Raw genomic sequence first — 26,357 nt, forward strand, 5'->3', positions numbered from 1 at the left:
GAGCGACTTGAAAAGAGGGCAGTATACTGTAGCTCAGCACCAGACAGCCCATCCATTGATATGCAGCACAGTTTATTTCCTTTATATTTCAGATATTTAGAAAGGTGGTTCCCAGTCTCTTCTGACACAGCCCTGTTACATGAGCTCACATGCTCCTTCATTAACACCGTCCATCAAGTTGTTATGTAACTCTACTGATTATAGAAGTGGATATTGTTATGATACTTATATATAGCACCTTTCAAAACAGTGCTTTACAGTAAAATTAAACACACTAAAATGAACCAAAATGTCATAGTGTCACCAAGATAAAAGATAAACCACAAGAAGGCCAAAACTTAAACCAAGAAAAATAAACAAGAAATAAAATGCATGTTTGTAGGACTGACTTAAATGAAAACACTGAGTGAGACAATCCTATTTCCTCTGGCAGGCTGTTCAGAGCATCAGGTTGCTGCTTGCAAAGGCTCAGTCCCCTTTAGTCTTTAGCCTGGACTCTGGAACAGACAAAAAGACCACTGTCCAAGGATCGCAAACCTTGCAAAGTTTCATAAGGGATGAAAGGTCTGAAATATAAATTAGAGCCAGGCCGTAAAGAGCCTTAAAGGTAATTAATAAGATCTTACAATCAATCTTAAACAGACGGGTAGCCAATTTAAAGAGGCCAAAACTAGTGTGATGTGATTGTAGTTTATCACCTGCTTTTGGCAAGCTATTTCTAATCCGATCGCCAGAATAAATGTTGGCATTGTGCATATTGGCAAACCACAGATCTGTTAAATTTGTATATTATAGTGGATATGTTGAAACTTCTGTGTTTCCTCACAGTTCAACAACACTGTGGTTAACATGTACTTAGGTTTAGGCACAAAAAACACTTGCCGTGGTCAGGAGCAGATCTTGTTTTGATGGCACAATCCAAGCTAGAAATGCATCAATGTCTTGGTAAAAACAAAAGCTTTTAGTGGCACTTTCCTGGCAGAAAACACACTGATGACTCACTCAAAACCAACTGCTTGTGTTGTTTGTTGGTCTGCAGCTTGGTAGATGTTTTGCCTATAGGTGACCTGCCATCCACCATCCCCTCCACCTACTGGCGACAGTCAGCTCATAAACTACCTCACTTCAGAAATGTTGATATGATATTATAAAGCATAAAAATGTGTAATGTATCCATGGTTTGCAGAAATGCACAATGCTAACATTTTATTCTGGTGATTGGGCTGCTATTCAAGTGTTTAGTCATTAATTTCAGCTAAGTGTGAATGAATACTCCGGGGTGTTCAGGTACTCAATATGACGCAGATGAGCATATTTCTTTTTCTCTCCCCTTCCTCTCCCTTTTTGCCCTCGTTATTACTTGAGCTACTCCACAATCTTTCCACCTACCCCCTAGCATGTGAAGACGTGCCCCTGTAGGGTTTGAGAAACCCTGGTTGGGCATCACTAACTGAGATGATAATCCCAGGGCATGTGTAATGACCTCAAGGACACGTGGCTGATGAGTGGATCAGTCAGTGACCCCTCTGTCAGTGCAACCACTGAGCCACATGGCATGTTGTTATCAAATGATACTTGCAAAGAAAACATCCAAGTGTCCCCTGCAGCACTGGAGAGAGAAAACTGTGCACCCATAAAGATAAAGAATTTGAATAATGTGTCCAAGCTGTCATGAAGGACTCAAGACAAAAAAAAACTTTGGAGACAGGAAGAGACTTTCAGATGGATTAATTGCTCTGTACACAGTGAGCTGCCAGAATAAGTCAAGCACCCATTTTGGCAGAACATTGAGCCATTTGCTATGAAATAACTCATTCTGCTTCATGGGAGATGAGGTTTCTTCAGTTTCAATGGAGCACTGGGTTATTTTCTTATTTTGCTTATTGAAATTCATCATTATCTTCACATTTGGTTTATATACAATTCAACTTTGTCTTTGATTACTGTGCATGTTTGGTCTCTGTCGCTGTGGCGTAGTTAAACTTTATCTTCACCATTCATACCGAGCAGCATAGTCCCTCTGAAGCATACTGCTCACTGAGGACCTTTTGTTCATTGCTAAAACAGATTAGACAGTTTTGCATTTTACTATGACATTGATAGCACGTCTCTGAATGTCCCATTTCAGTGTCCCTGTATTACATCACCTAACTCTTTGAGAGTGAGTTGTGAGCAGGAAACAAAGGGATCCTGCAAGGCCAAAATGTTTTTGCAGGGGGAAATTATTTTGGCAGGTGGTCTGGATTTAAAGCCTTCAAATTAAAGCCTTCACAAGTTTTTCAGATTAGGTTTGCTGGTCCTGAATAACTCGAGGCATTAAGGTGAATATGTAAAGTAATGACATGCTGAAAATTTGACATTTGACAGCACTGTCTGCACCCCTTGGGGACTCAGTGATCCAGTATCGTGTTGCCTCATCATTTGATGCCACCATTAGTATAATAGTATGGCCTCTATCTCAAAGGTCAAACCATAATCTCATTAAGAACTCACTGCGGACAAACCTGTCACTTAAGGCCAGAGGAGATGATGGACGCAACCTCACTGGATCCATAAGTTTGTTACAGTAGGTTAACTTAAAAAGAAAAGAACAACTAACATTTAACACAGCGTTCACCAGATTCCTAGGTTAAAGCAATGACCTGAACATCCACGCCCACATGTGTCATGAGGCCGGTTTTACTCGCACTCTTGCTTTGCATATCTGATTTGTCATAATCATAACTGCAAACCCTCTCTGCCATTGCTTTCCAGAAGCTTCAATATAGCACACACTGAGGAGACAGATCGGACCATGAATTTGTCACCAGCTTCCCTTTTTGTTCCTTTGCTGGGCTGTTTTTTGCCTCTAATGTCAGCAACAGTTGTTCTAGATTTTAATCACATAGAGAGATGCAAGGACTCCCTGTACATGGGGACACCACCACGCGGGTTCACCGACACCAAACTGAAGAGGATCTGCCAACGTTACGCTGACAGACCTCGCTATGTGACCCTGTACGACCCCCAGAAGCGGATTCCAGTTTACTCAGCTTATACTTTCAAGAAAACAGAAGGAGACAGACGTGTGGACTACCCCTGGATGTATGAGCCACAGGTCAGAGACTTGTCTTTGTGTAGTAGTTCAGGTTTGTTTGTAAAAAATGCTTCATTCATAAAGGATCTCCTATTCATTTTTAACCATTGTTTAACCAGGTAGCTCACAAAAAACTATAAACTCTCTTTCAAAGAGGATGCCAGCTGCTGAAATAGCCAATAGGTCTACTCCAGATACAAAGAGGCCTCACAGACATTATTGGCTTTGTATTGTTTTCCAGTATATAAAAAGAACTCTACTCTAAGTGCTCTTTTGTCTCCCCAGCTGGCAGAAGTCGATGGGAATGGAAACATGCAGCCCTTCCCTACTGGCTACCTCCATATGAAGTTTGAGGACAGCCAGGCGGTCCTGGATGACTACTCTGATGTGGTCTTGTATGAGAGAGGTCACCTGAACCCGGACCAGCACCAGTCCACGCCCCACGACCGTGCTGCCACCTACACTCTAACCAACGTGGTCCCAGAGATACGCGAGTTCAACATCGGGCCTTGGCGTGAGTATGAGGAGCGGATCCGGGTCCGCCTCAACAACTTCTGCCGGGGCACGGCCTACATCGTGACCGGAGTGACCACCAGGGGCAACATGATCCGCAGAAACAACCAAGACCGTGTGGCCATCCCCGAAGATGTGTGGTCCGCTTACTGCTGCACTGACTACGACCGGAACGCACCCCATGATGTTCGCATCCGCTTCCCATCTTATGGAGCCTTGGCCAAAAATGCCAGAGAGGGCAACAGTGTGAACGAGATGCCAGTGCTGGAGCTTGAGATCTTTCTGAAAAATAATCTTGATGTTGACCAGAACCTTCAGCTCTTTTATGACAACTGCGTCTCTCCCTCACCCCTCCCTCTTTACCTCCAACATACTATCTGATAGTTCATCCTACCTTCTGTGTGCACATGGGTTTCTACTTAGGTTCAAGTTAACGTAGATAATGGTAGACATCTGTGCTTTTTTGTGCTTAAGAGTGATGAAAAAATCAGCCCAATCGCCAGAATAAATGTTAGTATTGTACATTTTTGCAAACTATGGTTATATAGCCAAATATTACTGTACATTTATGTGTACATTTTTATGTGGTACAGTGGTTCCCAACTGGTGCAGCCCTGGGGTCCAGATTTCTCCTTAGTCATTAGTTCAAGGTCCACACAGTTTAATACATTTAGGGCCATACTTGCATTTGGCCATGTCATTGAGCTCGTTTGCTGTCTCTGTTAAGCGGTTAACCATTAATCACTCATTCTACAGCAGGAAACAGCACTTCAGAATAAAAGCTCTGTGCCAGAAATTCACTGTAGTTAAAAATCAAGTGGGTTTGTACAAACTTGACATGTTTCAGAGTCACATGTGGTCCATTCAGAATAGATCTGCAACCTACTTTTGGACCGTGAGCCACCACTTGGGGCCCACTGATGTAGTAGACACATTGAAACTTTCCTTTCTTTCACCTTTTTACTTTCAACAGTGCTGTGGTTAACGTGTTTAGGTTTAGGCAAAGAGGAAAAGATGTTTTGGCTTAAAATACCCGGTTTTATTGGCACCAATGTCTCCCTAATAAGTGACTAGTTTTGTTGTTTGTTGGTCTTGAATAATGGTCTGCAGCCCGATGACAAACTGAGCTTATATACATGTAATCAGAGCGTTGCTTTAGAAACGTACAAATGTAACACGTGATTTGCAGAAACATACAATGGCAACATTTTCTTCTGAGGACTGGGCTGAAAAAAATTAGATATTGATTCTCTGTAGTGTTAATCTAAAATCCCTCTTGCAGCTCAGTTATTTTTTTTGGAAAAACAGAATTGGTAACACTCTTAAAAACTTTATTGTAAGAATGTTGTCTTTGATTATCATTTCATTTCATTATCAAAAATAAAAGCATGGCACATTTTACAGGAGAGCTCTTTTGTTGGAAGAGGGATAACATTAAAATACTGCTGTGTTGGAGGTTATGCAAATCAGCTAATTTAATAAAATATCTTCATGTGCTTGTGTTATTCAGGCTATTATTTACTTCAGATTCATATGAAATGTCTCTGTAGAGCTGTGGTAAGCTTCCTTTCATGATACTCTTGAGCATATGAGTTTGAATGTTGGGTCAGTTATGAAAATTGGATTTGACTTTTATGGCTGTCTGATGGGTTTTAGTGTCTTTAATCATTTAGTAAATCTACTAGTCATAAAAGTCTTTTGAATATAATAAAAAATCCATGGGCAGCTGCGTAACTCGTTGCAGAGTTCTTTAACTTTTAGAAAACCAGCAGGACTTAAAAACCCTTGCAAACTTACCATCTTACTTTTATCATTTAAAAGACAAGAATAATGAGAATAATATTTGGGTATCCAATGAAACATGAAAAATGTTCAAATATTACCTCTGTGAATATCATATCATAAAGGCATATTTGACTTGTCATAATTTAAAAAGTGGTTCTTGGTTTCATGTGATGGCGAAGATATCTTCTTTAAAGGTTTTGAGAGCGACGTTTCTGTTTGCAGTTCTGAAGATGAAGACACTTTTTGAGCTTTTGAGCTGTTAAAGCATCATCAGCCATCATTCCAAAATGAAAGTAAGGGATTTTTTTTTCTTCTTCTTAAAATAGAGCCTGGTTTACTTTCAGTCATTTTCTGATGCAGCAGGCCTTTTCTATCCATCATAGCTGCACACTGCCATCTAGTGACAGAGGAAGAGTACCTTCACCTCTCACAGAGACCAACAGAGCATCATTATCTGTAATTAGGTTAAGCACAAAAGAACAATGCTATGAAATTAATGTAAACATCAGTCATCTAAACAACTGTGCTATCTGTTTATGATGAATCTGCTGAACTTATAACAAACATGATTTGGACAGTGCACATCAACCACAAGAGTTATTAGACACAGTGGGATCTAATAACTGGCTTCTTATTGCAGCAATAACTCAAGCCAGTAATTCTAAACCAAAAGTAAGGATTTAATATTTCAGACATGAAAAACTCAAAAAAACAGAAAAGTTTTTGAAAATGGATGCATTGTCTTTTGATGAGCTGAGGTGGTATTACAAGCTCGATAGAAAACATTTCTGTAAATACCTTTCAGCTAAGAAGCCTTGTTAAAGTAAATCAAAATAATAAATAGACCAGACCCCTACACTCATCTTTGAAAAGAATGACGAGAAAGGATAGCTTGAGAAAAGGTCATTTCAGAGTTTTATAATTTGCTGACATCTTACTAAACCAAAAATTCACAGTACAAGTTAAATACCTGGAGGGAAAACCTGCAATCTGAAACTTCGGATGAAGCTTAGGATACAACGTGTGCTGATGCTTATACTAAGTATATAAATACAAGCCTTAAATTCACACAATATAAATGGTTAATGTGAACACGTGTGACACCTGTGGAATTATATCATTATAACAAAAACATACCAGACATAGGCACAACATGTAGGCCTACAGAAAACAGAGGAATATTGTTTCACTTTATTTGGCAGTGCAGAAAGATTAAAAATTCTGGGAAGAGGTAAGAGTTATAATCAAGATGATAATTTGAAAAAAATTACTGGACCCTAAGCTTTGTTTTTGTTGGACTTATATCCAGACAAACAACTACAGGTAAAATGAACAAGCATTTACTGTATAGACCTCAGCTTGCTTTACGCCAAAAAAAGGATTGCAAGTTTATGGAAAAACATTCACAGACTAAGCACTACTCAATGGATAAGACAGATTTTATCCAGCCTTCCATTAGAAAGGATAACTTACATATTTATATCAACAGGATACATTTGAGAATATATGGAGGCCCTTCACAAATTATGTTGAGGACTTAGATTTATCAGATAATCGAGTGAATATCTAACAATGCAGTTTCTAAGCTTGTATGAATTGTCCTTGTCTATGTTACACTTGTCACATTTTGCATTGACTGCAATTAAAATACTCCATATTTCTAAAGATTGTCATTTACTGACAATGTTATGTAATGTATTATATGAATGTAAAAAGCTGTATTTTACGGCATAGAAAATTCAAATAGAAATACTGTGGGGAAAAAAAGAGGGTTACATTGTAAACTTGTGCAAGGTTCAGATTTTGCTTTTCCCTCTCTTCTGTAAGGAATTTTTGTACGATAATCAAAATAAATAAATACAAAAATATATATAAAAAATCTAAATAAAAACTTAAATAAATAAAAATTACTAAAACTGTAACTGCAGTCTATTGGTGATACTAAGAATGCAGAAGATGTGAAAGAGGGTTAAAAAAAAAGATCGATTGATTAGAGTGCTGACCGTGACATTGTAGAGGAAGAGAAGGGTGCAACATTCAGACAGCAGAATGTGTTTACTCACGAGTGATAACACAGAATGTAGCCCTATCTGTGGCCAAAAATAAATATTCAATTATTTCCACATCAGGGCTTGTATGAATGGAAAGCCGTGCATTAGCACAAATGCTTCATCCAACAGCAACAGTGCATCAGTCTGCTCCAGTATATTTGCCATAATATTGATTTATTGTGTACAGCAGCTGAGTAAACACAGATCAGAGGACGGTTCCCTTCATAGAACTGGTGCTGTTATTTTAAGCTTTGAAATTCAAATCCTCTGAATAACTTGAAGACCTCATGGAGTGAAAGTCACAACTCAAGTCTGTGTGAATTAAAAAATGAAATCATGTGAAGCTGAGCATTAGGAGGATACATTTTATAGGAGGTGCTAGCTATATGCTAAAAAGCAACAACCATAGCCTACTGGAAAAAGTCACCTTTTTAGGATTTCCTCAAAGCCTTAACTTACCCACTAATACAGAAACAAACACCATGGTTCTGTCTCTAAGCAGTCACATCACTTTCATCTGCAATAAAATAAAATAAAATAATCATAATAATAAAAACATCACTCCTGTCAAGCGCCAATGATCAATATTTTAAATACTGTCAGTCAGTCAAATAACAGCACGTGAGAGGAGTTGGTCGCAGTGACAGATGCAACAAAATAACCAGCCAACTCTACAGAGCTACACAGCTTTTAGTGTCAGGGATACTCAACCTGCTTTGACTGGGGGCCACCTATGCAAAATGAGGGTGGCAGTGAATAAACAAACATTATTTATCAGTATGATAAATGAAATGTCTGTTTTAAACCTTGCTGTCCTCACTTTCTTCCTAAGAGACAAATCCAGTTGCAGCAGCACGGTACGAGTCAGATGTACGCAGAGGCGTTTCTAGGATATGAGGACATTCTGGGCTTAGCCTGGACCTCTGTTGGTGGTCACTTTTTTATAAATAATATATAATATAATATATAATAATATATACAACGGGACAATGATTCTAAACACACCTCAAAATCTACAGTGGACTACCTCAAGAGGAGCAAGCTGAAGGTTTTGCCATGGCCCTCACAGTCCCCTGACTTAAACATCATTAAATTTTTGTGGATAGACTTCAAAAAGCAGAGCATGCAAGTTGGCTCAACAATCTCACAGAGCTAGAAGCTTTTTGCAATTAAGAATGAGTGAAAATCCCTCAAACAAGAATTGAAAAACTCTTAGCTGGATACAAAAAGCGTTAAGAAGCTGTGAGACTTGCCAAAGGGGGGCGCTACTAAGTACTGACCATACAGGCTGCCCAAACTTTTGCTTTAGGCCTTTTTCCTTTTATGTTATTTTGAAACTGTGAAAGACTGAAATAAAAAAGTTATCTTGCTTAAAATATTGAAGAAATGTGTCATTATTAACGTTTTGAAATCAGGTCATCTTTTACTTCCTTAGTTATTCACAGTAAGCAAAATTTTGACCAGGGGTGCCCAAACTTATGCATGCAACTGTGTATATATATATATATATATATATATATATATATATATATTCTCTCACTTCTTCGTCGTTGGTCGAAATAAGTAGCTCAAATTTTTGCTAGCTGCTTTTTAGGAATAGTCGGTAAGAGGGTCTGAAAAGTGACTTAGTCAAGCAAGAAAGTTGCCAAGTTGGCAACACTGTTAGCCATAACAACAAAAAGTGCTCCGAATTGTGTGTGCCTACTTGTTGTGCGGTTCTTCTGCCCCCAAGTGGGAGGGAAATGTTCTAAAGGTTCTATATTGCATCTCTGACAATGCCACAACAATAATTGCAAAGCGTTTGTTTAAGAATGTCTTTTTAATGTTTTCCAGTTCAGATACACAACATACAGTGTGTAATAGCCTCTATTTGAAATAGAAATATTAACTTTAATTCTTTCAACTCCTTCTGGTCATTATGCTCTCTCGCAGTATCTTGAGCTTCAAGCAGGTTACTGAATCAGACTAAATGAAACAGACAAACAGGTGCAAGCCTTCACTTTACCATTCCAGCAATAAATGTTGTAATAAGAAGATATTTGGAACCTTGTAATGCTTTTTTATTATTTTTATATATATTTTTTCCTTACCTTAAGCCAACATCAAAACTGTAGTGTAAACATGTAAACTTGGTGAGTGTGCTTCCATTATCTGTTGGCTGTCCAACACTTGTTTCCGAAAAATAAAATAAAATAAAATAAAATAATTGTCTTTGTAATGCTGTTTTGGGAGCGCGGGCAACTGAAACTCACATCAAACAGCTGGGTCAATAATAAATGTGCAGACAAAATTGCAAAAGGTGATGATTAGTGTCTGAAATAAGACCAAAGGAGTACAAAGGATATCACAACCTCCAAATTCTGGGTTATACTATAAGACAATGCTCAAGACAGTGTAAGACACTAACAATAAATCCAACAGCATCACAAGTAAAATTCCTTGATTTGTGGTTTGTTTTGAGCACATTTGAAACATCCGCCACGTCTTGTTTTTCTTTCTTGAAGCATCGCTATTTCCTGTTCCTTCGTCTTTTCTCTGCCGCTGTTCTTTGGCTTTTTTAACCAATGAAAGGACTCATTCGCTCTAAAGCTGCCTTCATGACTGATGGGATAGTGCCTGGTGTGTACGTTATGCTTTAGACAGCCATATATGCAGTAAGAGCATTTTTATCACTACGATATCTACTGTAGGCTAACCTGAGCCGTAAGCATTCCTTTTCGTGTTAATGTTAACCTCAACCATGCTGTGATTTTTATTTTTTTAATGATTCACGTATGCCAACAGATGTATTCATGTGCCCATAACCTATTGGAATTTGCCCTTGAGACCTAGGAAATAAAGGAGAATCAAACATATGCTTGAGTGCTAAAATCATGTTAAGTCACCTAAACTTGCACCTGCTGTCACAAAGAAAAGATCCGGCCAATCACTCAAAACCAAACAACAAACATAATATTTACAAATTCCAGTTTGTTCTCTTACACTTAAAAAATGTACAGTTTGTTTCATGTGTTGGTTTTTGTTCTTTTTGTCCTCGCAGCTCGCTCCAGTCCAGTGTGAGGGATGGCAGTCAGGCTCCAGAGTGTTGTTATCCTAAGCAGACAGGATACAGAACATAACAAGGACGGGAGGGAAATTAATCCCACTCACCTTTCTTTTGTGGTATATGGTGTGTGAGTAATGTCTGTCATTAAAGATTTTTTTTAAATCAGGTTTTTAGAATGCATCCTCTGTGCATCGACAGATCATACCGTAGCTGATGAGCTATCACCATTGAATCACTGCCAGCGTGTGTCCAGTGTTGTCCTAACGTCACTGGGGATTTTTTTTTTCAGAATTGTCCAGAGTGTGACCCGTCTCTCGTGTTCAGTTGTGCGAAAGATGTGAAACAAGGCTTTCTCACCTTTTGACCGTCATAAATATATCTTCTCCTTTCTCCCGCCTCGCAGAAGGGAGAATCATGAAACAACAAAAGAGCAGACGAAAAGATAACTGTCAGGCAGTCTTTGAAGCGTGTGGTTAATGTCAGTCACAGACAGAAACCTTATTTAGACTATTCATGTAAAGTAGTTGCTTCTTTTTTTTTCTCCCGTAACTTAAAAAAGTGCTATCTTCAGGTGAGATTGAGAGACAGTGACTGCAAAGTTGACAGTTGCAAAAGATAAAGAGAAACAGAGCAAAAAGAGGGAGGAAAGAAAAAAGGCTTTCATCAGTTTTTCTGGTAGTTTTGCGGCACAGCCTCAGTGTTAGGAAATGAAAAAAATAAAGAGGAAATATTTACTCTCTTTGTTATAATCATAGTTTTACACAATATTCATCTCTTAATACTTTAATACCTGTTTGAAGTACCACAAAGTGCAGCTGATATTAAAATAGAAAATGAAAATGATTTTCAAAATAAAATAATAAAAAATCAATGAAGAACAAGGCAAATCATCAAAATGGCAAACAAACTTCTCGGTCCACACTCTTTATAAAAAAAAATCAAAAAAAAAAAATCATGCAAATATCTCAGACAGCAAAGTAGTTAATAAACTTTATATTCTTTTTTTTTTAAACGAGGATATATTGAATCTGATTTCCCTTTTGAGGAAGAGACCAGCCACAGTGCAACATTGAGTGTAATTCAAAAAAAAAGTGTGTGGATCAAAAAGAAAAAGAAAGATGGAAGGGGTTGGCACTTTTTATGATGGTAATTCCTTTTGTAAGTTACAGTCAGGATGGACCTCTCCAGGCGCTCCACTGGACGCCAGTGAAAGAGGAGCTTTATCACAGTACTTGGCACCAAGAATGCTGGTAAAAACGAGATATCAGAATATCTTTTTTTTTTCATTCATGTCCTTACAATTTATTAATAATACATCATTTACATTTGTGTTTTTGTATAAAAGACTCCAAAAGGAAAAAAAGAGTCTAGAAGTGATTGCGAGAAAGAGGAGAGAAGTGGAGATGGAGATAGATGATGTCGATGGTTTAATAAAAAGAGCTACAAGGGCAGATGCAGAGAGAGAAAGAGTGTGAGGCAGCGGAAAGAGACAAGCAGTTAAATGGGCTGAGATGAGGGTACAGACAGAGGGATAATGAGTGAGAAACAAATAAAGTGATGGACATAGAGCCTGTGTGGCGGAGATGCAGCGAGTTCTAATGGGCAGCCTGGATTCCAGGTTGCATCCCACAGACTGAGTATGATTCAGTTATTTCCTGTACCGCCCAACAGTCGAAGCCCCAATCTGGAAATGTTTTGAAAGCAGCATTTGTGAGTATACAGAATTTTTAAAAAGCATTTTACTTTAGATGGCATTTAGGTCACATCAGAACTGAAAACAGGCGCATAAATTTGCAAACAGAAGAAATAAAGTTTTAAAATGTCTGAAAAACTCATGTTTAAATGTCAAATAGCTCATCCTTGTACTTCCACTGTGCTGTCAACACATTTCACACTAAACAAAAGTACAATACAGAAACACAGAGACAGCTGTTGGGACATCGTGCTCAACACAGGGTGCCAAATTTCACTTCCAGATTGGGCCTTTAAAGCTGCAGTTTGTAAGTTTCAAGAAATCACCGCTTTATGACAGACAGCTTGTCGGGGCATATGCTGCCGCATTCAAAGCTGCTACCGTGTTATCTTTTCACTAAATTAATGAAAATGAATATATGTATTCAATGTCAAACATAGTTTTACACTGACACAACAACACATGCGCAAAATAACCAAGTTACACATAAGATGTCTGACTGAGTGTGATTAGCTCCATGTCTCTCTGAAGAGAGCTGCGAGCTTAAAGCTGCGTTTGGTGGCTCACTTAAGCGCGAGATACTGAGAGAGCTCTAACGGGGCAAAGCAGTATGTACCTGTGATGACAGGCTTTTGGCAAAGGATCTTTTTTAATCAACTCTCCCTTGATTTATGATCACATTTTAGAGGTATTTCACTGCTTAAAATCTTCCAAACTGCAGCTTTATTTGAGGGCTTAATGAGAAAAGACAAAGATATAGTAAAGAAGAAGAATAGAGGGTGATGAAGGTGGAGTTTGTATGGAGCAGTTTGTGTGGTGCGTCTCTGTAAGCCCAGAGTCGGGTAGCAGAGGTTGTGCCTGGTCCTATACACGGGTGGTAGAGTGTTGGTGTGGCAGGGCATTGTTGCTGTGGCTGGGGACAGGTGTAGTGGACGGGGCTGGGACAGGGGGGTAAGTGTTGAAAGGGTGGAGGGGCTGCATGCTGCTGATGGTGCTGGGGATCATGGTAATGGTATTGGCTGTCATCAGTGGCACATCCTCCGGTGCCCGCCGCAGGGCCAGCGTGTAGTCGGGTGGGCACACGGGAGGCCGCAGGGGTTCCAGGTCGCCATGGACGCCGCGGGAAGGGAGGGGTGTGCCGTGCTCCAGCTCCACTCTCTGCTGCTTCATCTGCAGAGACATTAGCTCCTCCTCCTGACTCAGCGCCAGGTCATTGTGCGGTGGGGCCCCTACTACTCCCATGCCAACACCCATGCCCATCGTTGTGCCGCGCTGCGGGGACAGTCGGCGGTGGCGTCTCTGCATGAGTTCATGGCGCTTATCCCGTTTGTAGTAAAGTGCGGCAAAGGCCAGCACGTTGAGGAAAAGAAGTGAGGCGCCCACAGCTACTGTCACACTCAGCTCGGTAGAGTAGTCCCTTGTCTGATCGGGGAAGGGAGTATAGCGGGGTCTCTCTGAACCATCGGGCTCAGGATCAGGCGGGTAGGTGGAAATTGCAGGTCGCGTGGAACGGGTGCCACCACCGCCGCCGCCGCCGGTCCAGCGGTTGGTGCCTCTGGGTGGCAGTAGAGTTGTGATGGAGCTAATGATTTCCTTGTGGAGGCTGTGGAGATGTGGCACCAGCTCCAGCCAGAAAGCCACCTTGTTGGCCCGGTAGTTGTCTCTGACACGAGGCTTCAGGCCGATATGCAAATACTGCTTGTCTTTGGAGCTGAACTTGGTCCAGATGACCTCCTCAAAGCGGTTGGGCTTGGTGTGGATGAACGTGGTGTCCTGAGGAACTGGTAGGTTAGGATCCCTGGGGGGGGAGAAAAAGCAGAATTATCAATCACAACTAAGTTTTTAACCAAACGTTACCTGTGTTGCTACCAAAAAACAGGAGCTGATTTGTTATTTGAAGTGAGCAACTGTTCAGAAATCTGGTTTGGATTTAAGCAGAAACAACGCCTTTGAAAGAGCTGGTGCTGCATGTCATGGTGCCATTTAGTCCCAACCCAGATACATAGGCCCACAACATGTTTAACAGATTTTCTCATCCAAGAGAATATATGTCCAAATCTAATCACTTAATATATATTCACCTTTAGCAGACAAAAAGTGTGCCCACAACTGGGCACTGGTGAGACTTCACGGGAAGGCTAGAGGGACTCAATTTTCCATTTTAGCATCTGTCTCTTAAAGCCCCCCTCCCAAAAAAGCCCAGTCTGCTGTGACTGGTTAGCGTTTCCTGGTGTCTCTGCACCACAGACTGTATATAAAGATGGATGACATAACAGCTCCCCAAAAGTGAAGCCAAAATATCTCTATCACCCCCTGGTGGCTGGCTGCAGTATAGGTGATAAACTCAGCTCCTTCAAAGTACACATCAAATAAAGTTTTCCCAAAGATGGTTTCTATTATCTTCGGTAGTTCTTATCACACTGATGTTTGTTCAAATGTTCATTTTTCTGGTAAGTTTGGTTATAACTAGTAATTTGATATTTAAAAAAGGGGGACTGAGGTCATGTTAGACAGCTTTATGTGCCAGCTGGTATGCTAACTATCAATGGTGCTGCTCACCATTGGTTGGTATGTATATGATCAAAAACCAGGGATAAACTTACAACATTAGCAACCAAGTTCACAGGTTTTCCTGACGTTAGCATGTAGCGTCATTTAGCAGTGTAGGCTACGTAATGTAAACACTTGCAGTAGTGTGCCTGCAGAAGATGACCATACAGGAATCTGGCAGACTATGATGTCATACTATAGCCAGTTTCCAAAAACTGTTGGAAACAAGAGTGTTCAGAATGGTAGGAAATCTTAGGTATTTGCACACAAGGATCATTTCTACAAACAGTTGCCTAAGTATTTGAAACGTATTTGAAACAAAAGATAGAAAAGCATAATAGGTCCCCTTTGAATACTGTCTACTGCACATACTTTGAATCACTTGACATTTAAATAAGATAAACCTAATATCAGAAAGTAATTCTTTAATTTGGCATGATACTAACCCTGTCTTGGCAAAGTTGGTCCAGTATGTCATGACTACTGCACTGAGCATTACATCATTCTTGGAGAAGTTACAGGGAAACAGGTCAGTGGCTCCCACCATGGGAATCCCAAACACATAGGGGATCTCATCTCCATGGGCTGCATCTGCCCAGTCTGGCCTTGCCTCGGTCTGACAGTGGTGGTGGAAGGTATAGAAATAGACAGGCGACTGGAACTCAGCGTGCAGTTTGGCAGTGGCGACAGCCGGGGCCACCCACTGATGGTCTGTGAACAAAGCCAGCAGGGTCTTCCTCCGCATGTCACTGTTGTCCCTGTCAGCCCAGTCTGTGTACATGAACTTTATGGTCTCCCTCAGGATGTCTTTACCTTGGAAGAAATAAAAAGGAATGTGAGAATGTGTAAAGTGTGTGGTTATCTGCAACGTTAGGTGAAAATGATTTAAGGCTGAAATCTGTAACTTGATGTTGCAAATCTATGTCAGCTCCACAGTGTGTTGTTAGATTTTCTCCTGACTCCCTGTCTCAGTGCTGCACTTCAGTCTTACTGCTTGAACTGTGCCAATAAAGTCCAACCAGAGCCATCGCACAGGAAGTATCCTAACAAAATTTATTGTTTATTTAAATGGCAAAATCTATTATCCTGTGCTGCTTTAGTGTTTAGTCTCATTACAGCAAATAAATGACTAAATAAAAAACTAAACAGCTGTTCACAGATACGGAACAATGTGACAACCAGTGACCACAACTGCAAGACAACAGTCTCGTGGCTGGTGAAGAAAGATGAATGCCTCAGCTGGCTAACTTTTGGATGCTTTGCTAGCTTGTCTCCTTTCAGCTAAGTTAATCCATGAAGAAGTGCATAACACAACTGTCCCTAAAAAATGAATCAGCTCTACAGCAAAGGATCCTGCTGCGTTTCTTTATTCATTGACATCCATTTATTTTGACAGAGCAGTACTTTATAACTGTGATCTGAATGAAAATTGTATAGTTAACCAAACTTTAAGAGGTTTTCTGTATTACACTTATGCCATCCCCAAATTTCCCCTCAGATTCTTTTAAGTGTGGGTCTGTAGCTCAGCAAAAAGCATCCAACAGCTCTGTTTAGAACATCTGACTGGAAAAGCTTTAGATAATGAAGAGGAAACGTCTCAATGCTACTGTAACAAAAAAATATACTATTAAATATCAGTTCCAACTGATACACATCCATTGTAAAAATAAAAAAAAGCCGCGCACAGCTGGCAGTAAACATGCTGGCAGCATAGCTTGCTAGTTGTAGCGCTGACTTGGCTACCCCCATTGCTTACGTGCCCCTCTACCTGCAGTGGTGCTGAAAAGTACATTTACTCAAAGGCTGTACTTCAGTACAAAACAGTCATACACAGAGTGCTATCCAACTTCCATCTGTGGACATGTTGCTACAGTGTCTGTATGCGCAAAATATAGTGTAATGCATTGTTTTCAACTGGTATTGGTATTGGTAATGCTAACCTGGCTAGAAGTGGGATTGCTAACAACATTTCGATTTTTCAACTTGTACTGGAATGTAATCATCTCAGGTGTGACACCATTCCCACCTCCGACCACTGACTTCATAGGAAAATTGAATGCAGCATTATAAAAAAAAACCCTTTATGTCATATTTGCTAAAATTTTAGCGAATGTAGCTTTAACATATAAAACATATGTAAACCCAATGTAAGCTCATGCAGGCTGGGCATTGTTGTATGCATGAAACAATAATGAAAATGTAATTTGTTTGTGTATATTTCGACCTTACAAGAGACAATATATTGAAATAGATTAAACTGTGTATGTAAAATAGTAAAGACTAGCTCCACCACGACCCCAAATTAAAACAATAACTGTTAATATTCACATTTGTGTTGCTGGTAATAATATTATTTTATAAACTGAGTGCATTGGACTAATAATACTTACGTATTTTTATTTAAATAGAATTTTCACTACACAGCTTTTATCTATACTGAGTATTTTTTTACAATGCTGGCAGTGCTACTATTGCTTAAGTAAAGGATCTGAGTTCTTTACTCTGCCATCTTTGTTGTAGTCTGAGCATCATTTAAAGTATGTCTAAATGCTGCAGAACACGACAACATGTGGAAAGTTACAGATTTGAGCTTCAAACTAATGACTCGTTTTAAGGTAAAGTAGGACAGGGTCTGACCATCAGGGTATCCATACAGATTGTCCACAAAGTTGGAGATAGTGTAGTCGAATGAGGCTGCTGATATTCCATCTTCTCCTTCACTGTCATCCACAAATTTGAGGCCCTCTCCCTGGTTGACACCCAGCAGTATGTCGTAGTTCAGGAACTCACCCTGGTGTCACCATAAACACACACAGCATGACATGACAGTACAGAATGCAGCAGTGTTGCTAGGGTCAAATTCACCCACCAAATGCAAAGTAAACAATGGAGAGAAACAATGGGAGCGTTCACTAGATGACGTCCGCTGACATCAGCTCTGACCTGCTGCATAAGGATCTCAGGGTCATCGGGCACCACGTCCCCATCTACCACAGGCCCGAAGGCGATGTGGTAGCGTGCAGGCTGGATGTCTTGGTCCACTAGCTCCCGGAAACTCTTCCTCCTTAGGCAGTCCACCAGCTCGGCCATGTCCCCTAGAGTGCAGCCGACCTTCCTTGCCAGGATCTTGGTGTACATCATTGGTCGGTAGTTGACTGCCCAGCTGGAGATGGCTGAGCCACTCTGAGCGATGGCCCTCTGAAACAGGCCTACACAAAAGAGGATCACAAACAGAAGATAGAGCTTTAAAAGGAAATCACTTTTTCTCTCTCAGTTCAGTACCGTTTTCCTCCTCTGACAGACTTTTGCTAGCAGCTGATGGAGCTTTCAAGGCCTTATGGTGTGATTGCTTTTAATAATGCATATGTTGGAGGAGGGGCAATTGTAGAATATTACATAGGAAGCAAGATGAAGTAGATATTCTGCTGCTTTTCATAGCCGGAGAAAATCTTTACGAACATTAGGCTAACAAAATAAAGTGCTTCCATTATACACATCGAGAGACAGCTGCAAGAAAGATGGTGGCATCTCCAAGCACAGTGCTGGGCTCGATGGCCGTGTTGGATAAAACGCCAAAGAGAGACAGAGGGAGAAAGAAAACTGCTCGCACTGTTGCACCGCTGCACTGTTATGTAAAGTGGCTTGCTGTCCCTCTGTTTTATCTGCAGATTCTGTCATTAATAATTAAGCCCCCCCATATTCTGCATGTGCCCCACCCCCGCTCCTCTCCCTGTGAAATCAATTAAGAAGCCTCTCAGCTGCAGCTCCAGCTCTACTCCTCATCTCATCTCTCCTCTGCACACGTGCACACACACACACACACACACACACACACACACACACACACACACACACAAGCGGTACCTTTAAAAACATTCACCCACCAACTTTTTCTGCACTTTGTGGTGTTACAGCCAAGACTTCAAAATGGAGTAGAGGAGGATTTTTTGCTGCAAATCTCTGCATAAAAAAACTCGTATGTTGAATATTCAATCTTCTTTTTTTTTTTTTTTTGACATGACACCAAAACTATGCATACTTTTGGCCAAAACAGTTCAACATTCACCAAAGGATCCAGAACTATCTATGTCTTAAGGGAATTTTGTAGCAAAACAACAAATAGGCAAGTGAAAGAGCCATATATATATATATATATATATATAATATATATATATATATATATTTTCTAGTCTGCTTGTGTGAGTATTTGTCTTTGTCTATGGACAGCATGCAATACGGCCAACATTAGCTGGCCACTTGACAGCAACTAACAACTTGGCTGATACTAAAAAATTATTGAAATGCATTTCCATGTCCTTCTGAATGTTTCCTGACTCGAGAAAGACAAAAAGATATGTGTGTTCTTATGCACACACTCAGCATTCTGAGAATCTCCTTCGTATGTATGTTTTTATCTGCCCAAGGTCAGTTTGTCAGCGTGCAGGTTAACATTTCAGTAATAACATAATCTGAATTCTTGGTAAAGTATGAAGTGCCATTCACCTTGTGAGCTCTACTCACATCAGAGGATTAGTTATCAAACATCTGGTGGGTATTTCAGAGATCTGCCATTCAAAAACAAACAAACGAAACAGCGCAGTCCTTAATATAAGAATACTGCAGTGGTTCCTGAGGTGGTGCTTTCAGGACGGGCTGAAGGTGCTGTGAGACCTGTGTGAATTTTTTTACTGTACATTTTCGATAACACGTCATCACATAACATAGTGAGGTTACATTTACATTAACTAATATATTAATGATGCCTTCAAATGTATCAAAACTGTGGGGAAAAAAAACCTGTTTATATGCAGTTGTGATGCAACTGGTAAGGGCTTCCATCAGCTGCAGATTGTCACAGTAAAACAATACATTTTCCAATGCAAAGTGGTCAGAAATAATGACTGTGGCCATATTTTGAATATTTTCACTGCTTTACCCTGCTGTCATACAGCCTTTCATGGCGAGGAATGGAAATCATTATATCAAAGCCACTAGACTCCACCGACAAAAACAATTATTTTAGTAGGCAAAACACTGAGTTTCTGGTCTACCGCTGCTTCGATTGGTAAGTGTGTAAGGTAAAGCAGAGAAAATATTAAAATATAGTGTACATTAAAACTAATATTGATTTTTTTAGGTCGCAAAATATGTTTTGTTGCATCCCCATCCATAGCAGTACATTGGTTAGCTTCCGTGACAGCAGATTTGGAAAAGCAACAGAGACCATAAAACCACAGCAAAAATGTCAGACCACTGTATTAAACTATATTTGTTACTGTTACAGCTGAAAGTAACAACAGAAATATACAAGTTTGCCAGTTTTATTGGACATATCTCCTTCTACCTGGAAGTGATTGTTGTTGTTAGCGTAACATCATGGTAATTCGGTCAATAGAGGGATGCCGTGGTTTAAAAAATCATGGCAAAACTGGCAAAGACCACACTCTTTTTAGTCCAGTCTGCACTGAGACATGTTATTAATGTGTCTGCTTACAATCACCAAAGTATCATTCTCAAACAATGTAAAAATCTCACATGAATGTTATTAATATGATGATGTATACAATCATAAATATGGGTAGAAGTCATGATGTTTAATTGAACCTTAAGTTATACATATACAAGTAGTTACATTTATAGATATAAGAGTAATATATATGTATTGTATATCTATTCCCAATGCCGTGTTCAGACAGGATTAGTTTTTATTAGAGAAGGACAGTTTGTCAGTGCAATTTGGTGATCTCAGTCCCTTGTGGGATGACATTATTTGGGATTATTCCAGAGCTTGTGTCCCAAGGTGAGTAATGGTTTCATGGCAAATAACCCCCTGTTTTCATCCATCTGTTGACTCTTGCGCTGTCCAGATTGACAGTCTAGTTTTCTGTCAAATTACTCAATCTTTGCAGTTTTTGCATATTTATTGAAAAACATGTCTACACAATATTGCTGCAAATAGTGGATGACTCATTTCTGGATATTGCATCCCTTCACTTGGGGGAATATTATTGCCATGTATTTTTTTTAATCTGTTTTAGGGTGTTCATTGAAATTACCAACATGCTCTGTGAAGAAATACACTACCCACACTATCCTGAAATGTTAATACCCTGCAAGCAGGGTATATGACTGCTAATGTGACAATGACAGTGAAAGAACCTCACCCTCAGAGTGGTGGGAGAGGATGAGGAGGTTCACACAGGCGGCACCAGCTCCTGAGCCAAAGATGGTGATTCTCTCTGGGTCTCCTCCAAAGTGGCCAATGTTTTCATTGAGCCAGCGCAGGGCCTGGATCTGGTCCAACAAGCCATAGTTCCCCTTAGCAGACTGGTCCCCTGTGCTCAGAAACCCTGCAGGGTAAATTACAACAAACACAGAGAGGAAAAGAGAAAGAAAGTACAGATTATGTGCAGAAAGGGCAGAAATGCAGGAGCACAGGGTAACATAATGCTGTGCGTTTATTGCTTTAAAAAAATATCCCGCATAAACAGAAGATGGCATCCTGTCATTGTCAGGAACTTCTCAGCCTCCAACTCACTGCAAGTCTGGGGAGATTTTACAGAGAAAGCTTGCCAAATTACTAATTTTTAATACCCACGCTGGAAATACAACACAGTTAAGAGAACTTGTCAGCAGAGAGAGGAGAAGAGCAACAGAAGGCATGTTTCACCTAGTTCCAGGACACACATTTACACAGTAGGTGCACACCCACAACAAGATAAAATAAACTGAACAAAATGTCACACACACAGGCACACACACACTCACACCATTCTTTGTTCTTATGACAGTGAATTACAGTACATTACATGTGTTTCAGATAGTACCAGGATATTTCACAGTGCAATAAAGCACAAGCCTTTCAAATTTGTGATGGTATGACTGACTTCAATACCCCGAATGATTTCAGTAAACTGCATACTCCTCAGATTAGTGGCTGTTGGGGCAGAGGACACGATGGAAAAACAAAATAACACAAACTCATCTCTTTAGTTTTTCATATCAACAGTGATGCTTAGTTCTAAATATTATTTGATTTCTTTAAATTTTTTGCGTTGGGGGTTTGGAGCCTTGCTCAGGGGCACCTGGGCAGTGCCCAGGAAGCAAACGGGCACCTCTCCAGCTACCAGTCAATGTTCCATATTTGGTCCAGACAGGGACTTAAATCAGCAACCCTCTGGTTCCTAACCCAAGGCCCTATGGAATGAGCTACTGCCGCCCCAGAAAAGCTGGAAACTGACATGATGACATATTACCACCTTTTAAAGATAAAATTAAGCCTGTACTGAAAACTACCTTTGTCTGACAATATATTGTCCCAGAAATGCAATAAAATATATAATTCTTATTTTGGGATCATTTTATGCTGCTGATAATAATAATAATAATAATAATAATAATAATAATAATAATGATAATGCAAAAACACCCTCTTCATAGATCAACTTTTAATTCTTAAGAATATCCAGACACTGAAATGAAATCTGAACTTCTTTTTAACATATATTTTTTTTAAAAAGTATTTAACACCTATTAATATATACAAGAAAGTATATATAAAATTATAGTACCTAAATAGGGGAAGACCAGACTTATTTAGTCTCAAGAAAACATTTGTCCAACCCAAAAAAAACAAACATGTGATGCCTCTTGCGACTAAAAGACAAGCCTAGCAAAACTCTGTGAACACTGCAGTTACCTCCATAATCCGACTGGTGTGCAGCAGTCAGCTACCACAGTTGGACGCCCTGGGAACTGGGTGGTTTCCTGGTGTATTTACCGAGTGCAAGATTAAGTTGTTGGAGGGTACAACTACAAACAAATGACTTTTGGCTCATTGCCAGGGGTTGGACAGCGAACAACTATCAGGATTGACTTTTAGACTCCAAAAGTGCAGCTGCAAGCTATGGGCTGGCTACACAGTGTCGTCTTTGTCATTGTTTTATTTTTCTTGCAGAAGGAGATGGGGTTGGAAACACTAAAAGAGAGAGCTGCTGTACCCAAATCTCGTAATGGTTGGGAAAACCCTGCTTTTTATTCTAACATTTGGTAGGCTAAAATGTTGGTGACATTTTTATGTAAATAAACAAAATGGCAATATTAGGTCAGAAAAATTATTGAGGTTATGTCCATATATCATACGATAAGTCGATAACGTAATGATAGGCCTGGTTATAACCCTCGTCATTGTTCATTTTCCACTACCACTTATCCTGTTGGGGGTCGTGTGGGCAGTGGAGCCTATCCCAGCTGACACTGGATAACAGGTGGGGTACACCCTGGACAGGTTGCCAGACTATCACGGGGCTGACAAGTGACAAACAACCATTCACGCCCACATTCACACCTTCAGTTAATTAAGAGTCACCGATTAACCTAACCTGCATGTCTTTGGACTGTGGGAGGAAGCCGGAGTAACTGCAGAAAGCCTAAGCTGACATGGGGAGAACATGCAAACACACAGAAATGCTATCCCCTTTAATCATATCAAACCCAATTTCTGACAATTTATGACTGTTAATTAGCCTTCAAATGTTTTTACACTCAGTTTTTACTCTCTATATAGATGTCTACATAGTCAGTGGTGGAGTCTGCCACTCCTGCAATGGATTTGAATGCTGTTCAATGGCACTCCCAGGCACTTTGAAGAGGACACATATCTGCTCAGGTATAAGTTTAGCTACAGTGATTGCTTGTCATCCTTCGTTGTATCTCTGACAGAGCAGCAGCTCAAAGTGAGTTTTAATAGTTATGTCATTTACATGTCAAGATGTACAGCTCTATAAAGTGCTATCATGCTATCTGTCAGCTAAATAAGTGTGTCTGAATAATAAATGTGTGCAGTATACACACCATATATCATTATACACAAGGTCCTGGTGTCACAGTCAGTGCGCCCACATAAACTATATTCGTAATGATGTGTCTCTCTGGCTTAAGCCCATGTTTGAGTGTTTTCGGTGAAGGCTGTACAAATGATTCTAATTCAGCAAGTTTCCATGTGTGGGAATTAAAAATGACACAAGTGACTGAACTAAGCAGCATAATTCTAAAGGGCAGTTGGAGCGAGTGGGACAGCCATAAAGTACAGTATAGGGAGTACACAGAGACAGATGGTAAAAGAAGAAAGTCAGCATGTTTTGGAGTGTGTTGAACAACAAATTAAGTTTTATTGTAGACGATTATAATGTAAGTGATGATGATGGTAGCAGCAGTGATGATGATGATGATGATGATGATGACGACGATGGTGGTGATGATAACCTGCCAAATTGACCTCTCTACAATAATCAGGGTGACACACACGTGTCACTCCACCCTCTCCACTGTACATACACTATAGTTAACAACACTCAGCGTGCCTCGAGTGTTTTCGGTGGGTTCTCCTGGATTCATTATGATTCATATCACAGAGTGTCATCCAAATTCTTTGCTTTTTGTTATTTGCTGTGGTTCACATTTATACAGTGCTTATGAACACAAGCCACCAAGAAATAAATGAACAATAAATGCTCATGTATGTATATATTTTTTTCCGCAGAGGTAGAGTATAAGATGCCTGGTGTCACATTCAGATTATTTTATATACGTTCAATCCTGGTCAGCAGTTTTAGCTAAGCACTTTTTGTAAAATATCTACCAGCCGTGACATTGTTGTAATGGCTGATATTTTTTTCACCTTGTGAGTCTGTGTGTGAGTGTGTCATCATGGTGAAATGTCGTCCACGTGACACCAATTGTAGAGAGAACTCCCACAGCAGCTGGTTTGAGTATTTTAGCAAGTGTTTATATGTCTGTCTGTCTGTGGACAGATTTTCTCAAAGCAATAGTGTTGCAACAGTGCAAGGTGTGGTCACAATGAAGGCCAAGTTGATAGATGGGTGTGGTCCAAACCAGGGGCTGGAAGTAGGGGTGTAGGAAGTACATAATGGGCCATTGCCTCTCTACTTCACACCACTGACTGACATTCATTTTCAGTCACAGAGTGCTATATGGCAGCTGGAGTGACCCCACTGCAAGACGATCTCCAGTTTAACCTGTAGTCATTTCTCACATTTAATGAGCAAAAATATTACATTAAAACACAATAAGGATAAAAATGACACAAGGCTGCAAAATAAAAGTGCCTTGAAATAGAAATATATCGATGGATAACAAATGAATACTTAAAGATATGCTATGCAGGATTTTTCTAAAAAAAGAGAAAACAATGTATAGACTCATACAGAAGTAATCCCTCTAAATCATCACTTATGACCCACTAGAAATGTGTGGCAATGTATTTTTCTGCCAAGACTCTACCCTTTTCTCATTTTCTTCTCATTTTCCATGTTTGGTAAGTTTATGGGCATGTACCCCCACAGCGTTCAGGTGAGGTTGGGGCCGTATTAAAAGGTAGCCACTAGGTGCCAGACCGTTTGCAGCAGGCATCCAAGGGAAACAGCTCAGAAAAAAAACGCAAATATTGCAAGAGTGAGTCTGGAGTTGGCTTTTACTCACGAGCATGTTTGCAAACAGAAACAATTCTGCTTACTATACCTTTAAGTAAGACTGCTAGTTGCAAAATATGCAACCACTAACAGTGACCCAGTCTTAAGGAAACAATAATCTTCCTCTTACCTAATTACAATGAGATAATGATCATGAGGAACCACAGTTTGATTAAAATGTGATCTAGAGATAACAGGATGACTACATTTTTAAGAAACCAAAGCTACACTCAGCTTCCATCATTTCGTGATTAGTGTTGGATTATCAAAAACATTGAAATCGTGTTACTTTAAATCATATCAGTGCTGCAACAGAAATATTACCTTGAAAGGATCACTCCCAGTAATGGAGATATAGTTTGCATGTTATTGTGTAATTGTATTATCCTTAGATCATCCCAGCAATTGACTGGCTCTTAGCTTGATGCAACTCTGACCTGGTAACATATCAGCACTGACCTGTGCCACTTATCAAAACCATAGGCATGTGGAAAGTGTCTGCTCCGTGGCTGCCCAGCCGATTGCTGAGCTGCCTGCCACAGTTGCCTGGCAACTGTCCAGAGCTTCAGGAGAAATGATATGGACGGACACTCACAAAAAGCACTTGCATACACACATTCAAGCCCTTCCATATTCAAGTACACAAACAGCTGCATGCATGCGCACACAAAAACAAAGTTAATGCACACGCGCAGTTGAGAGCATGAACTAGCATGCTAGCTCAAGCTAGCAACTCCTGTCGCTCTCTCTGCAAGGACAACATGAAGAGAGGAAATTTGGTTTATCTTCCACCATTGAAGATAAGTCAAACAAGTTCCCTCTTCTTCTCTTTCAGTAAGTTTTCTTTCTGATCCCTCCCCCTTCCCCCATCTGCTGAGTTGGGCTTCCTACTGACTTTAGCGCTGAGAGCAGCAGTTTATGAGGCTGAACTCATGCATATTCAACACTTGCTTTAGGTAACGGCTAAGGAGCTGTGAGGAGAGTCATCAACCTCTAAGTAAAGATACAGGCTGGAGACAGGGAAATGAGTGGATGAAAGAAAACAGAAGAGTGGTGAGCGACTGATGGAGGGAAATTTAAAACAGAAATATTTACAGTATATTGTATCACACAGCGTGTCCCATAAAAAGTCCCTCAGGACCATCTGATAATA

General features: G+C 40.0%; 2 protein-coding genes across 2 annotated transcripts in view; one reads left to right on the top strand and one right to left on the bottom strand.

Moving 5' to 3' along the window:
• Positions 1-2,734: 2,734 nt before the first annotated feature.
• LOC125898230 (endonuclease domain-containing 1 protein) lies at positions 2,735-5,331 on the top strand. Its single transcript, XM_049591975.1, has 2 exons — positions 2,735-3,097; positions 3,362-5,331. Exons 1-2 carry the CDS (start codon positions 2,795-2,797, stop codon positions 3,968-3,970), a joined length of 912 nt encoding a protein of 303 aa, XP_049447932.1. The 5' UTR covers positions 2,735-2,794; the 3' UTR covers positions 3,971-5,331.
• Positions 5,332-9,030: 3,699 nt separating this feature from the next.
• Positions 9,031-26,357, bottom strand: part of nlgn2b (neuroligin 2b) — a 101,511-nt gene continuing 84,184 nt past the window's right edge. Inside the window, exons 5-9 of the mRNA XM_049592222.1 lie at positions 20,879-21,064; positions 17,658-17,923; positions 17,352-17,505; positions 15,161-15,527; positions 9,031-13,962 (exon numbers count right to left, since the gene is read on the bottom strand). Of these exons, the coding sequence (XP_049448179.1) occupies positions 13,029-13,962; positions 15,161-15,527; positions 17,352-17,505; positions 17,658-17,923; positions 20,879-21,064 (1,907 nt within the window). The 3' untranslated portion in view covers positions 9,031-13,028. The remainder of the gene's footprint in view (positions 13,963-15,160; positions 15,528-17,351; positions 17,506-17,657; positions 17,924-20,878; positions 21,065-26,357) is intronic.

Source organism: Epinephelus fuscoguttatus, linkage group LG12 (genome assembly GCF_011397635.1).
Source record: "Epinephelus fuscoguttatus linkage group LG12, E.fuscoguttatus.final_Chr_v1".
Taxonomy (NCBI): Eukaryota; Metazoa; Chordata; class Actinopteri; order Perciformes; family Serranidae; genus Epinephelus; species Epinephelus fuscoguttatus.

Excerpts from the sequence above, each read along its gene's own strand:
- LOC125898230 (XM_049591975.1), top strand. The coding sequence starts at position 2,795 with ATGAATTTGTCACCAGCTTCCCTTTTTGTTCCTTTGCTGGGCTGTTTT. Across the intron at positions 3,098-3,361 it reads CCTGGATGTATGAGCCACAG|CTGGCAGAAGTCGATGGGAA; the intron begins GTCAGAGACTTG and ends TTGTCTCCCCAG.